Source organism: Macrobrachium rosenbergii, chromosome 14 (genome assembly GCF_040412425.1).
Source record: "Macrobrachium rosenbergii isolate ZJJX-2024 chromosome 14, ASM4041242v1, whole genome shotgun sequence".
Lineage (NCBI taxonomy): Eukaryota > Metazoa > Arthropoda > Malacostraca > Decapoda > Palaemonidae > Macrobrachium > Macrobrachium rosenbergii.
In genome coordinates this window covers 50,467,830-50,484,770 of record NC_089754.1, presented here as the reverse complement: position 1 = coordinate 50,484,770, position 16,941 = coordinate 50,467,830, and the positions used below count along the sequence as shown (strand labels likewise).

Below are 16,941 nucleotides of genomic sequence, written 5' to 3'. Positions count from 1 at the left end.
TTTATCGTTGTAATTCACTACACAATTTATAGACTTCCCAAGGGTTTTTTTTTTTCCTGTGCTGAATGTTCAGTTTCATTGCATCCATAATTTTAGGGGGATTTTGTTATTCATTTTGTTTTTCTGTTTCGAAAACTGCCCATTCTAGATATAAGAAGATTACAAAATTCGGCATGGAAAATTAAATTTTGACAATAGAATATTTATCTTCAAATGTAAAAAAAGCAACAATCCAAGAAGTAAGCCTATTTGAAACTTAAAATCACTGAAAGCCACATTTAGGCCAAATTAACAAAAGACGCAATAAATAGAACCACATTCCCTAGCTCTACGTAATGAGTCCTTAACAGTGACTACCAAAACAGCCTTTCCTTTGAACTCACTAAAAAACGCAAACAAAAGCCGGAGGAGAAAAATACTCGAGAGAAGAACCTACAAAAGTGGCGCGAGAAAGCCGAGGGGCAGAGTGACACTGAAGAGGAACGAGGCTCCTCCGCTTCTGGGCCCTCCATAAAGGTAGCAGAATAGAGTACAAAAAACGGCTATGAAAAATAGCAGTGCTTTGTTGCCGAGGCATGCTTTGCATGACAAAGTTTTATACACACACACACACATATATAACACATATATATATATATATATATATATATATATATATATATATATATATATATATATATATATATATATATATATATATATATATATTTATATAATCATAACAGGAGCCAATCATAACAGGAGCCACTGCTCGAGCCAACTCGACAGTAACGAGGGAAAGCACAGTGCATTATCATGATTTATTGTGCCGACGTTTCACAACTCATCTCGGTTGCATTTTCAGGGTTGTAATATGGTGTTCACAGTTTTACAGCCTTGAAAATGCAACCGAGATGTGTTGTGAAACGTCGGCACAATAAATCATGAAAATGCACTGTGCTTTCCTCGTTACCCTGTCGAGATATATATATATATATATATATATATATATATATATATATATATATATATATATATATATATATATATATATATATATATATATATATAAATATATATATATATATATAATTATGTAAACCTGTTTACGAAAACAATGTCTGGATAGCAATGCACTGCTATTTTTATGTTAATATATTTTATATATATATAAGGTGTGTCCGTGTTTGTGTGTGCGTGCGTGCGTGAATGATTTTTTTTCGTCCTACATTAATCTTGCCTTGTACTGGCACGGGCTCTTGCTTTAGGGCAGCCCGTAACATTTGTGTATGTTTGTATATGAGAGAGAGAGAGAGAGAGAGAGAGAGAGAGAGAGAGAGAGAGAGAGAGAGAGTTTTGGACGGGTTATAATTTCCTTGTATTCTTATTGAAGCAATGTAAATTTGGATCAATTAACTGTAGTTCTAGAAATACAGAGCTGTTGACAATTTAGTTTTCGATATGTAAATAAATCTTCGGGGATCCTAAGTGCATCGTTTTGCATCTAAGTTTGTGCAATATCTATGACACGAGATATAATTAATTCCCAGTTATTCTTTCAGCTTTTATTTAAATTACATATGACAGCAGTATGATATTCAACAAAACGGGAATCAATAGCGTTAATTTTTAGTTTTCTGTAAAAGAAAACTGTTGTGCCGGCTTTGTCTGTCCGTCCGCACTTGTTTCTGTCCGCTCTCAGATCTTAAAAACTATAGCTGAGGCTAGAGGGCTGCAAATTGGGATGTTGATCATCCACACTCCAATCATCAAACATACCAAATTGCAGCCCTCTAGCCTTAGTAGTTTTTATTTTATATAAGGTTAAAGTTAGCCGTAATCGTGCTTCTGGCAACGATATAAGATACGCCACCACTGGGCCGTGGTTATAGTTTCATGGGCCGCGGATCATAGAGCATTATACCAAGACCACCGAAAGATAAATCTATTTTCGGCGTCCTTAATTATACGCTGTAGCGGCTGTACAGAAGATTCGATTGCGTCGAAGAAACTTCGGCGCATTTTTTATTTTTTATTTTTTTTATAAAAACAGCGCTTCACTCTGGCAAGACAGTCTACATGCTATTCATCTTCATTTCCTCTCAGGAAAATTATAAATTATAAAATTATAAAATTATAAAATTATAAAATTATAAAATTATAAAATTATTCCTGTGAAATTAAAATATACTTGAAGGTAATTTCTCTCCAGGGAGCATCTCCTCTTTTGAAAACGTCAGAATGCGAACGTTCAAGCGAGACATTTAAGCGCAGAAATAATATTATATCTTCTGAGTAAATCCTCATTCCCGAAAAATTAAAACTTGTGTTGCTTTAACTTTTCTCTGGCGCTCTCTCCTTCGCAACTGTTAATTCCATTCAGAATGCGAACGCCACTCGTAAGAACATCTTATTTTTATTTTTTTTTTTTTTTATCGGCACTCACGGTTTTAAACTCTGCTGACGCTGCGAGAGGTAGAGTAATAGAAGCAAGGGAAGAAGCACTTGACGTTTGTAAGATAGTATACTTCTTATTTTCATCTTAAGTTCTCTTTTCACAGACGAAATAAACAAGTGAAAAATGCGCCCAAGTTTCTTCGGAGCGATCGAGTTTTCTGTACACCGTATAATCAAGGCCACAGAAAATAGATCTATCTTTCGGTGGTCTCGGTATAATGCTGTATGAGCCGCGGCCCTTGAAACTTTAACCACGGCAAAGTGGGGCCTATCCTATATCGTTGCCAGAAGCAAGATTATGGCTAACTTTAACCTCAAATAAAATAAAAACTACTGAGGCTAGAGGGCTGCAATTTGGTATGATTGATGATTGGAGGGTGCATGATCAACATACCAATTTGCAGCCATCTAGCCTCAGTAGTTTTTAAGATCTGAGGGCGGACAGAGAAAGCTCGGACAGAAAAAAGTGCGGACGGACAGACAAAGCCGGCACAATAGTTTTCTTTTACAGAGAACTACAAACAGTTTTAAATCCCACGTAGTAGGTAGTGTACGGGACAGATGAAATCCCGTAGTGAAATCGTGAAATCCCAGAGGACGTGAAGGTTGATCTGAATGAAATCCTGGGATTGCAAGGATTTTGCAATGAACAAACCATCCGTGTTTGGAAAGGATTGGAAAGGCTGTTGCCTCATAGGGATCACTTTGTCAGTGTCACATCAATCAGTGTATTGACGTTCAATTTTCCAAAAAAAGGGACAATTAGTGTGAACAAAAGCTTTAATGACCCACAAAGTTACTTATTAAGTGGTGATGATTAGGAGACGAAAGTCCTTCTACAAGATGGAATTAGTGAGAATAATTATATAAAGCATGACACAAGCAAAGTTTCTTCGGCGCAATCGAGTTTTCTGTACAGCCGCTACAGCGTATAATCAAGGCCACCGAAAATAGATCTATCTTTCTGTGGTCACGGTATAATGCTGTATGAGTCGCGGCCCATAAAACTCTCAGCCGGCCATGGTGGCCTGTGTTGTTGCGTTGCCAGGAACACGATTATGACAAACTTTAACCTTAAATAAAATAAAAACTACTGAGGCTAGAGGGCTGCAATTCGGTATGTCTGATGAGTGGATGGTGGATGATCAACATACCAATTTGCAGCCCTCTAGCCCCGGTAATTTTTAAGATTTGAGGGCGGACAGAAAAAAGTGCAGACGGACAGACAAAGCCGGCACAATAGTTTTCTTTTCAGAAAACTAAAAGGTGTATGACTTAAAAAAATATTAATAACTTACACTAAAAGCAAGGCATAAAGTTTTCTCACTTCAACATAAGTATCTCAATATTATGATTTGACGTCAAGGATATATATATATATATATATATATATATATATATATATATATATATATATATATATATATATATATATATATATATATATATATATATATATATATATATATATATATATATATATATTCTGAGAGAAATACTGAGAAAATTAATTAATTAAATTAAGGGACGATGCTAAATCTTTCCTATAGGTCCGCCGGTCATAATTTACGGCCCTAGATAAAATAATGGCCCATAATTTGATAGGAAAAGAAAAACGTTAATGCAATGTTTTGAGAGAGAGAGAGAGAGAGAGAGAGAGAGAGAGAGAGAGAGAGAGAGAGAGAGAGAGAGAGAGAGTGTTGATATTTTAATTCGTTAGCCGAGTAGCTATTCACGATTCATTTATTTATTATCGTTCCTTAGTGATTAGCCGTTCAAATGTTTCAATAGATATATCCTACGCTGGAAATCATTACGAAATTTTCTCTTTCTGTAAGACGAAGAAAGGTTTTACATATGATCGGCCGTCTTTAATCCTTAAATATACATATGTATACATAATATGTATATACATACACATGTATATATATATATATATTATATATATATGTGTGTATATATATATATTATATATATGTGTGTATATATATATATATATATATATATATATATATATATATATATATATATATATATATATATATATATATATATATATATATATATATATATATATATATATATATATATATATATATATATATATATATACCCAGATATATAAGCCATATGCTTTTCCTCATACAGAGGGTGGCTGGCTATATAAGTTTAAGCCTCTAGCTCCTACCAAGTATTTTGGGATGAGATCTCTAGATACACGCCTTTTCCCACCCTTTTGGCAACAAACCCTGGTAACAAGCAACCCCAGGTAACAAACAACCCCCCAGGTGACAAACAACCCCAGGTAACAAACTCATAGCTACCTAATTCATTTTTATGCCAACAGACGCACAGTGGAATTTTCCCTGAAACGTGCTTTAGCTGGTCCGCATAGTGGCGTACCACCCAGATGTGGCGGGTTCGCATCTACCCCAGGGCGATGAAAAATCACTGGCCCTGTATCGTGATCAGTTACTGCTGCAGTGTGGGGTCCGCTGCGGTGGGAGGTCGAAACCAACATTCTTTGGAAGCTTGAATTTCAAGTCAATGGCTTCTTTGGTGTGATTGTTCCATGTGGGTAGGTTTCATCTACTGAAATAATAGAAATGATAATAATAATAATAATAATAAATTGTTTTCAAGTTTCTCACTGGGGTCGAGACTGACAGCAACAGGCTCTCGGGAGTTGGTAGAATGAAAGTCAGGCTACAGGCGATTCCTGGGTTATTTTAGGTTCTTGTTTAAGTCTTCAGAACGACTGTTTGTATAAATTTCTTCTGATACTTATCCATTGGGCTTTACTGTAGGCCGCTCTCTAAAGATATGTTTTTCAGTTTCACACCTGAAGATGTCTCTTACCATTTTTCGTGGCTTTACCACCATATTTTCAAGGTCAAGTAACGTTAAGTGTATATGCATATGTATATATATATATATATATATATATATATATATATATATATATATATATATATATATATATATATATATATATATATATATATATATATATATGTATATATAATATATATATATATATATATATATATATATATATATATATATATATATATATATATATATATATATATATACAGTATATACATGTAGGATTATACCAGTTGCGTGGAGCGGATTCACTTTTTGATGGTATTTGCTTGCAGATGGAAAGATCTGTTCGCTGAAGCTTGCGCGCATTCCGAGAATAAACACTGATAGCTCTGCAGGAAAAAATGAAATAACTCCGGAAATAATGAAACGGTCAAATACCGGCTGACTGGGCACAATTTCGGCGCTTTAAATCAATCTTTCTGCTTTCAGTCTTTGACGTGTGGTGGATTTTTGATAACGAGCGCAGGTTTGCTGAATTCCTTTCATCCCTACAACAGTCAGTCTCATTATAAGGTATAATGCAAGCACGTTCTCGTTAACCCTTTTTAGCTTTCTGTAAGAGAAAACTATTGTGCCGGCTTTGTCTGTCCGTCCACACTTTTTTCTGTCTGCCCTCAAATCTTAGAAACTACTGAGGCTAGAGGGCTGCAAATTGGTATGTTGATCATCTACCATCCAATCGTCAAACATACCGAATTGCAGCCCTCTAGCCTCAGTGGTTTTTATTTTATTTAAGATTAAAGTTAGCCACAATCGTGCTTCTGGCAACGATATTTAGGCTAGGCCACCACAGGGCCGTGGTTAAAGTTTTATGAGGCGGGGCTCATACAGCAAGATACCGAGACCACCGAAAGATAGATCTGTTTTCGGTGGTCTTGATTATACGCTGTAGCGGCTGTATAGAAAACGCGACTGCGCCGAAGAAACTTCGGCGCACTTTTTACTTGTTATATGTAGCAACTGGAACATTGAAGGGTTTCCCTCTATTGTGCTGTGTAAACGGAAACTCTAGTATAGTTAGATGGCTACTGAAGAGGTAATTCGAATGAAATGTTACCAACTGGCTTGCTGCTGGGTCGGAAAGTTGGGTAAAATTCACAGGTGAGCTAGGTGGCAACCTGCCTGGGAAAAACCTCAGGTACGGGGTACTTAGGTTCCAACTTTTTTATTATTTGTGTGAGTGAATTTGTAACACCCTGGCCTCTCATCTGAAAGCCCAAGGTTCGATCCCGATGTGAGTCAGGAAAAAATAAAAACATATGTGTATATATATAATTTATATATATGTATGTATATAAACACACATTATATGATATACATATATAAATATAAAACAAACATATATATGGATATATATTTATATATATATATATATATATATATATATATATATATATATATATATATATATATATATATATATATATATATATATATATATATAAAAAAATCCTACCCTAAACCAACGAGAATAAATACCTCGTTTGTATTCCAGGAATCATTATTCGTTTCGCGCGTTCCTTTCTCATCGCGAACGCGAATAAAATATTAAAACGCGTTACCCTTTCACATTACGAAAACATGAATTCTCCGCATTTTTTAAATTCAGCTTTTCACATTCCGGGATTCTCTTTTGTTGATGCTTGGTTAGCAAGTTAATGGCTTTTGTTTGGGGTTGTTCAATGCGAATTTTTATATATATATATTTTGAATAATGCTAATAATATTAATATAAAACATAACCTGTCAACGGTCTTTCGATTTATCCTAAAGAATCTTCAGCTCGGGGTTTGCAAAATTCATCTGTGATTTTTGTGGAAATTTTACCATTTTATTTTTGCCTTTTGGTGTGGAAATCATCAAATTTATTTCTCTTCCCCCCCTTCTTCATTTTTAAATAGGCTATCGGAACAGGTCTTAAAAAAAGTTAGAAATAAGATAAAAAAAATAGCAGTGTCACAACAGAAACGTTTCATTTCAGTATAAAACTGTTCTTGGAAAAATAAAAACTGTTTGCTCCCAAATGCAATTTTTCATTTCAGTGAAAGCGCGGATATTTAGTGCATTCGTGATTGGCAGTTTTCATCCATACTTGCTTTTCAAAACCTCAAAACTCGACTGAATATTCAACCTTGCTTTCGCAAAGGTGACGTAATTCCAAAACAAATAACCTAAGAGAAATCCCAGAATAATTTGAGGCTTAGGGTGAAGGGCTTAAAAATTCTGACGCCATTTAGTGTTTTTCCTGATCGTCGAAAAACAAGTCACAAAATCATAGCCTGGTTTCAAGGAAGAAAGAATAAATTTTATATAAATCTGTAGACAAAAAGGATCTATTTTTGTCTGTCCCGTACATCTCGGAAATAATATGAATTCCTTATGTGCTTCTCTATGTTCATATCTTGGGTAGCGATTGCATAAGACAAAATAAAACAAGTAAATAGTGCAACAAAGTTTCTTCGGCGCAACAGAGTTTTCTGTACAGCGTATAATAAGACCACCAAAAATAGATCTATCTTTCGATGGTCTCGGTATAATCCTGTCTGAATCGCGGCCCAAGAAACTTTAACCACGGCCCAGTGGTGGCCTATCCTATAGCGTTGCTAGAAGCACGATTATGGCTAACTTTAACCTTAAATAAAATAAAAACTAAAGAGGCTAGAGGGCTGCAATTCGGTATGTTTGATGACTGGAGGGTGGATGATCAACGTACCAATTTGCAGCCCTCTAGCCTCAGTAGTCTTTAAGATATGAGGGTGGACGGAGATAGTTTTCAAAAAGGAGTGAGGGGAAATACAAATTAGGAGAAAATTACCAAACTACCTTCAAATTTGTTGTAATTGTAGGAGGAGTATTGATCCCTAATAAACTTTTGGGTCTCTCTGTGATCCTATGGCAAACGATAGCTTTAAACAGCCTTGGAATATGTATTATACGTGACAAAAGCATTTTATGATTTACTGCTTCAGGTCTGGCAAAAGTACTTGGGATTTTTTTCTGACAGTCGATGAAAGCAAATAGGACCTGATAAGTTCTGCCAAAAGCACTTGGAATTCGTTGTTTGTGGCTGACAAAAATACTCGAGAATTCTTGAGACTTGGCAAAGAATTTGGGAGTTCTTGTCCTTGAAAAATTAATCGTGAATTTTTGTTTTCAGTTGGGCTAAAGAATTACCAATTCTAATTCTACGGTTGACAAGAGGTCTCTGGAATCCTTGTCATACGTCTGTCGAAGGGAATTGTGAGTCATTTATCTTACTATCTCACCTTTGACCTATACTGTTTGTTTACGTTTTCTTTACGTCAACCTCCAAATTATTCATGGAAAACTAACCAGTTACTGTCACGTTTACGATGCAGTGAAATTTTTATTTGGCCACGTATTGATTCAAATGCCTGAAAAGAACTGGAGAACGAAAAACAAAGTGCTGGTAAATAAAAATGGAGCTATCTAATGAACGGACTGAGGATGAATGAATAATTGTTAAACAAGTTCATGGAACTCACGAGCAATGTACCGGAAAACAGAATAGTGAATAATGAAATAATAGAATGCTCTCAGTGGAAATTCTGATACGGTGCGAACGTCTCTTCGAAGAGAATTTCTGGTAACGAGGTGAATGGGAGAAACCTTATGTGGGACGTCTGATTCCCAAGATTCTCTCCTCCGTACCTCCTCGGAACCCTATTCAGGCCCAATATCTCGATTAGGTCGCCAACTTCTTATAGTCATTTAAAAATGTCTGCATCAATGCAACGCAGAAAAGCCCACAGGGACATGCATCCAGTTTGTGATAGAATTTTTAACACTTTCTGCGAAGCCTACCGGATAAAATTTTTTATTTAGCAGCCTCTTTTTCAAAAGAAGTTTTTAGAGAAGAGAAATTTTGACTGTAATTAATTTTCTGCAATACTGACTACAGCAGTGTTCTTTAAAACTACCAAAGCAAATTTTTATCATTACCTTCGGTTGCGATTTAAACTACAAAACTCCTAAAATAAATCTTACTAATGCGCTGTTCATGAGTTAACTAATACCTCAGACTTACCTGTATCCTGGAAGTGTGTTTTCTTATGCTCACTAGACGTTCCTGTCTCAATTTCCATTCGCTTTTCAGAGGAGAATGACAATTCACAGCAGTCCTTTGGATGCGAAGTCAAATTCTGAAAAACGAGAGAAAACTATTTGTGAATGAGGAGGTTTATTCCTTGCGTAAAGTTTTCCAATACTATGTAGTTAATTTGTTTCTTTTTAACCCTTTCACTGCGATAAACGCCTCCAGTAGAGCTAGGGTTTGTAGCACTTCGCTGCAAAGAACGACCATACTCCTCGCCATGTATTTTAATATCTTACTTATATTTTTATTTATTTAATAATTTTTGTTAAATCATGTTTCTCCAATAACTGATCTCCACTTTCTGTATTTCCCATTACCCATTACTTTCTCTTACTTCTTTCAAATGAACACCAAATTCTTTGGAAGCTTGAATTTCACGTCAATGGCCCCTGTGGGCTTGTTCCATATGAATAGGGTTCATCAGCTAAATAATAATAATAATAATAATAATAATAATAATAATAATAATAATAATAATAATAATAATAATAATAATAATACACACACACACACACACACACACACACACACACACACATATATATATATATATATATATATATATATATATATATATATATATATATAATATAATTTATATAATGTAAGCAAATATACACACACGTTCCCAGACCGTCCGGACAATCTTCTATTTCTCGGAATGAGAACGCTCGCAACTGCCGAAAATAACACCACTACCATTCTCCCAAACTGCACTTGGACGAGGCAGAGTTAAGAATGCCAAGGCCTATCAAGTACCAAGCTAAAAAAAAAAAAAAAAAGTACTTTCCGCTCCCCTTCCCCACCCCCAGAAGTTTTGGGCTGACTAATGGCGTGCTGGGATGACCCAGAGAGTGTGTCAGCCTCCAAAGGCTTTTTATTTGTTGGTATGCAGGGCTGCAGATGTTCTCTGTCTCGCTATGGCAGCTCTCTCCGTCTTCCGAGGGCCTCCGAGTCATTAAGATGGAGTCGTAAAGAAGACTTTTGCGCTCTCTCTCTCTCTCTCTCTCTCTCTCTCTCTCTCTCTCTCTCTCTCTCTATGGCGTCCTTTCGCATGATTTTAGGTGAAGGCAACACAAATATAACATCATAAACAACTTTGGAAACGGCTTAAAATGAAGATTATAAAATCAATAGGACACAAACTCATTCTCTCTCTCTCTCTCTCTCTCTCTCTCTCTCTCTCTCTCTCTCCCTGTGTTTTGGACCGTAAATGTAGACTCTCACAATTGCCTGTAAATAAAATATTTACTTGTTTTATATATACACAATACAAGTAAGATATATTCTTGACCTTACAAACTATAAAACGTTTCTTTTTGTGTGTGTATATATATATATATATATATATATATATATATATATATATATATATATATATATACATACATAAACACATATATATATATATATATATATATATATATATATATATATATATATATACATATATATATATATATATATATATATATATAATATAAATATATCTAATATATATATATACAGAACATTAAAAGATTAGATCCCCTTATGTATGCATCGTTTGGTGTTCTCCTAACGAAAACTAAGGCAATTATTTCTTTGTTAAATTTGCTGGCACTCAAAAAGTACTCAAAAAGTACTTCCCTCGATACCTGAATACCTTGTGAAGGCATATTACAATCGAATCATGGATTTTGTAACATCTTCTATGTAAGTTAAGTTAAGTATATCTTAGTGTAACCAGACCACTGAGCTGATTAACAGCTCTCCTAGGGCTGGCCCGAGGGATTAGAATTATTTTACGTGGCTAAGAACCAATTGGTTACCTAGCAACGGGACCTACAGCTCATTGTGGAATCCGAACCACATTATGACGAGAAATGAATTTGTATCACCAGAAAAAATTCCTCTAATTCTTCACTGGCCGGCCGGAGAATCGAACGCGGGTCTAGCAGAATGCTAGCCGAGTACGATATCGACTCGTCCACTGAGGAACTATCTTCTAAGTAGAGATATATGTAAGTACATACGATGTATACTGATAAAGAAAAAGACATAACGACGATGACAGATGTAAATAAGGGGAAAGTGAATTTACTGAACGCAATATAAAAGAGAATGTAACGAAGGAGATGGACAGCTGGAAAAACAGCAACAGGAATTGTTGCAAAGGAGGAGTGACATGAATATTGTTCCCCCTCCTCGCCAAGCCTTCCCATTTTAAATATGAGAATATTTTATGCATGGATTTAAAGCAACTCGCTGAATGGAAGAGATTTTGTCTAGAGTACCAAGGGGGGTATTTTATAAACCCAGAGGATGTCTGAACCGGTTAAATTAATAATAATAATGAATAAATGAAGGTAAATTTTATGTACTAAAATTGTCCTAGAATGGCCTTTTTTTTTTAAATAAAAAAAAAATTAAATGCTCCAAAGAGATTTTAGAGGATTCTCATCGCAACAGATTAATGATTTACTTCGAAAACAAAAATAACTTACAGTGACCTCCTACGAAATTAATATGCGCAACATTGCACATTCCATTTGCAAGGTATTTGAGATTATACTAGAAAGGCCTTTTTTATCCCTTTGAAGCGCTAGATTTGATAAAGATCCAACGGCCTTTCTCGCCTGCCTATTCAATATTTTAAGAGAGAGAGAGAGAGAGAGAGAGAGAGAGAGAGAGAGAGAGAGAGAGAGAGAGAGAGAGAGAGAGAGAGAAACCTTTTTACGTTGTATTCTCGCGTCTTATGGTGGTCCAACACCGCTCACACCAGGCTCCTAAACTCTGTTGTAAGTTTCTAGTAGCTGAAACTTTTGAATGAAGCTTTAACTTCTAAGACTATTGAAGAATAAAGGACCAGTGCCAGTTCAAAGAGAGATAAATTATTTATACTTTTAAGATCATAAGACTTATGGAATATCTCTCACTCCATCACCCCACTGGTGTTTGTATATCGTTGCGACCAACCACACTATTCTCAGCAAAATGTTCATGGGAAATTCTTTGTAATTCTAAAGAAAAAATTTATGCACTTGAATACCCTTTCTCTTTGATTTAACTTGATAATATAAAACCTATGACTATACTTATAGTTAGCATGTATTTCAAGAAAATTAAAATATATAAATGTATGTATTAATGTTAACGCTGACTTTCTATGACTTCCAGACTTAACGAGGCTTTTATAAACACAAAATTATTAGTGCACGAATAAATAAAAAAAAACCCTCACAAAAAATGCTAAAACGATAGCAAATATTGAAAAGCTGTTACGTACTGAACTGAACTGAATACAGAATTTAGGCCAAAGGCCAAGCACTGGTCATTCAGCTGCTGAAACGCAAATTGACAGTAAACAGGTCTGAAAGGTGTAACAGGAGGAAAACCTTGCACTTGCACTATGGATCAATTGTTAGGAGAGGGTTGACGAAAGTACGACGGACGAAAGAGAATATGAAAGGCGGTACAGTAAAAGGAACAAAAGGGGTTGCAGCAGCTAGGGGCCGAAGGGACGCTGCAAAGAACCTTAAGGAATGCCTACAGTGCACCGCATGAGGTGCACTGTTACGGACAGAACAGTGTCAGAGAGGCACATTCAGTTCTTCAAGGTCTGAGCATTTCGTATCCGGGTCTGATATTTGTCTTTTCTCGTTCCCTCCAATTTCGCGTTTTTAATTCTTTTTAGGCCTATCACATGCATACGCGATTAAACTCATAAGATAACGGATGATAATCGTTCAGAATATAAAAACTCTTTCGTTTCTAAATGACAGTAAAATTGTTTAAAATGGTGAAAAATAATCCCAATACGAAAAACATACTTCAATAGGTTCGACCCAGCTCTCTCGCTCTCACCAAAGCCCACGCAAAATGGGTTCTGGACCAAAGTTTCTATTTACTTTGATAAACTCGGAACTGAAGTTAAGCAAGAGAGAGAGAGAGAGAGAGAGAGAGAGAGAGAGAGAGAGGCTCAAACTTGGAAACTGCAAACATGCACTTCTAAAAGCCTCTTTGACTATGGCGCTAAGAGCCGCCCAAGTTAGGCACACGAGTGGTATGGAAGTCGACTATAACTTAATTTGGTCTCCTCAGTGGGAAAACTGGAAGTACATCTACATGCAAATTAATGTTGCTGTCACAATACAGCATTAATGGCGTACCGGCTACTCCAGGGTGATTAAAGAGTAACTTTACCGATGACGAAAAATAAAACAAAACTATTAGTACTGACACTTTAAACGTTACGATTCTAACGCCAAATAAAGGAATACACATAAAATTAATATGAAACATCACGACGTGATATTACAAATAAATATAAATAAATGTAAATAAATGGAAACATTTATACACTTCTGAGCACAAGAATCCTTCAAACGAGAAGTTTCATAGATGGAAAACGAAGACGCTCCGTGAATAGTAGAAAGTTTCCCCCCCCCGTAATTTTGCCTTCGCGTTTTCAGCGAGATTTGAGTAATTTTCCTCCCTCTCGGGTTCTTCCCAAAGCCATGATGAATGCTTGTCAAGGAACTCCGGAATTCTCCCAATAAATCCTCATCTTCTAATTCGCCTCTGGGAGCGGATGTTCTTTCCTTTTGAAACCAAAATTATTCTAATTTTTTAAAATAAAATATCATTTTTGGAAACTAAAATTATCAATTTTTTGCAAATTATCATTTTTGAAAACTAAAATTATTCTAATTTTTGAAAAGCAAAATTATTACTATTTTTTAAAACCAAAATTATTCTAATTTTTGAAAAATTTTTTTGAAAAATAAAATTATTCTCATTAAAAAATGTTCAAAACCAAAATTATTATCCTTTTTGAAACGCAAAATTATTATCATTTTTGAAAACCAAAATTATTCTCATTTTTAAAAACCAAAATTATTATCACGTTTGAAAACCAAAATTATTATCACTGTTGAAAACCAAAATTATCATATCATATTACATCTGCTGTTTCTTGAAAAATGGCCGACGAGCGTTGATTGCACGGCAGTTCCCCCATATAACTGAAACTGAAGAACGTTGACCACCCAAGAATGCCTGGAAATGTTGGCATATGACGTCCCATGGCCATCTGAGTGATCGACCTCATCCCTGAACACAATAAGTAGAAAGTTTTTACAGGACTTAGGCATATGGAGTAAGCGGGGATGGGTGACAATGAGGCCCAAAAAATATACAAATTATGTGAGAATAAATGGATTTCCTTTGTAGAATAATTTGGCTGGTTAGGTGTGATCTGAACTCTAAAATCCGAGAAGTTAATTGTATAGCTTATATCTCCTTTTGATCCACATCTCACCTTAAAATATTATTATTATTATTATTATTATTATTATTATTATTATTATTTCAATAGATGAAACCTATTCACACCAAAGGGACCACTGACTTGAAATTCAAGCTTCCAAAGAATGTTGGTTTCAACCTCCCACCGCAGACCCCCTCAACACTGCAGCAGTAACTGATCATGATACAGAGCCAGTGATTTTTCATCGCCCCGGGGGAGACACGAACCCGCGACATCTGAGCGGCACGCCACGACACTAACCACAATACCAGCGGACCAGCAACTTTTGCAGAACCTTGTTAATTTATTCAGAAACCATTTGATAGAACAAACACAAATTTTAAAAATCGGCAGTAATTTTATCGGATAATAGGTTTTGAATCTTGATTTAGTATTTTTTTTAATAAGATTTTGCATGCTTATTTAATTGTTCATTTGTTTGGAATTACTTTACTTTTATTATAATATCATTCATTTGGAGTTTATGGATATTGGAAATATGAAAGGTCTGTTTGTAATGTACGATGGACTGAATTGAATACAGAATTTAGGAAAAGGCCAAGCACTGGGACCTATGAGGTCATTCAGCGCAGAAACTGAAATTAACAGTAAAAGGTTTGAAAGGTGTAACAGGAGGAAAACCTCGCAGTTGCACTATGAATCAACTGTTAGGAGAGGGTGGAAAGTCAGATGGAAGAAAGAGAATACGGACGGAGGTAAAGTAAATGGATCGAAAGGGTGCACTGTAGGAATGCCTACAGTGCACCGCATGAGGCGCACTGATGGCACTACCCCTCTACTGGGGAATAATATACGATGGAACAACCAAGGCTCCTTAAGAGCTGAGTGTGACAAACAATAATTCGAAATTCTTTAATATTTAAGTTATGTATAATATCCGGAAAGATTGAGACCAAAAGAAGACAAGCGGTTGAAACACACAAACACACACACATAAACTCACACACAAACACACACACTGAGAGAGCACTAGGGGTCGAGAACATAAAACAGTCGAAAAGAGGTTTCATGGTCGGAACCAAATGATGATTTAGAGGTCAAGTTGGCCCCATGAGACCTCATATCCGTGCATTAATCCGTTAAAACCTTTGTAAAGGGATCCTTTCAGGCTCCAAGATATGCCAGTGGCATTGCCAAGGGCTCTGAGATGCGGCAGCTTCTTGAAAATGACTGAAATAATCGCCAGGGAGGCGAGATAGAAGTAGCTTCGTCTAAAGGGAATGAAGATGACTGTAATTGCAACGAGAAGAAGAAGAAGAAGAAGAAGAAGAAGAAGAAGAAGAAGAAGAAGGAGAAGGAGAAGAAGAAGAAGAAGAAGAAGATGATGAAGGAGAAGAAGAAGAAGAAGAAGAAGAAGAAGGAGAAGACGAAGAACAAGAAGAAGAAGATGAAGAAAAAGAAGAAGAATACGAAATAGAAAAAGAAGAAGGAGGAGAAGGGGAAGAAGGAGGAGAAGGAAAAGAAGAAGAAAAAAGAGAAGAAGAAGAAAAAGAAGAAGAAGAAGAAGAAAATAATAATAATAAGAAGAAAGACAAGAACAAAATAATAATAATAATAATAATAATAATAATAATAATAATAATAATAATAATAATAAGAAGAAGAAGAAGAAGAAGAAGAAGAAGAAGGAAATACTGTAATTACAGTGACGACGAAGGAGAAGAGATGCGCGTGTGAACAAAGATGAAGTAGTTGAAAACCCAAAAAGAAACGGGGCCAAGATGGAAGACGACGAGATTAAGCCTTTCACAGAGGATTTAGTCGACCAGGTCGAAGAGACGTATGAGGGACGAAAAAGAGAAGATTAGGATGAGGGCGACGATGAGGCGTCTGCTGATGATAAGAAGAGGAATAATATGTCATTACAGAGAGTGATGCTGTGCTGGTGTTTATCAAGGTATGATTTATCAAGGTATTATTATTGTATAAACATCTATACAATATTATTTTTGTCTTTTTTGTGCATTTTAATAAAAGCGTGTTTACAAAAATTTTTTCATATTTTTCTGTCGAATTTACATACATACATACATACATACATACATACATACATACATACATACATACATACATATGTATATATATATATATATATATATATATATATATATATATATATATATATATATATATATATATATATATATATATATATATATATATATATATATATTCAAGGGTATTC

General features: G+C 35.3%; 1 protein-coding gene across 1 annotated transcript in view; it reads right to left on the bottom strand.

Annotated features, from left to right (window-relative positions):
* The window catches only part of LOC136845549 (vesicle-associated protein-like), a 22,591-nt gene extending 8,054 nt beyond the window's left edge, over positions 1–14,537 (bottom strand). The window contains exons 1-2 of the mRNA XM_067115730.1: positions 14,391–14,537; positions 9,377–9,491 (exon numbers count right to left, since the gene is read on the bottom strand). Of these exons, the coding sequence (XP_066971831.1) occupies positions 9,377–9,491; positions 14,391–14,537 (262 nt within the window). The remainder of the gene's footprint in view (positions 1–9,376; positions 9,492–14,390) is intronic.
* Between the last annotated feature and the right edge of the window lie 2,404 nt (positions 14,538–16,941).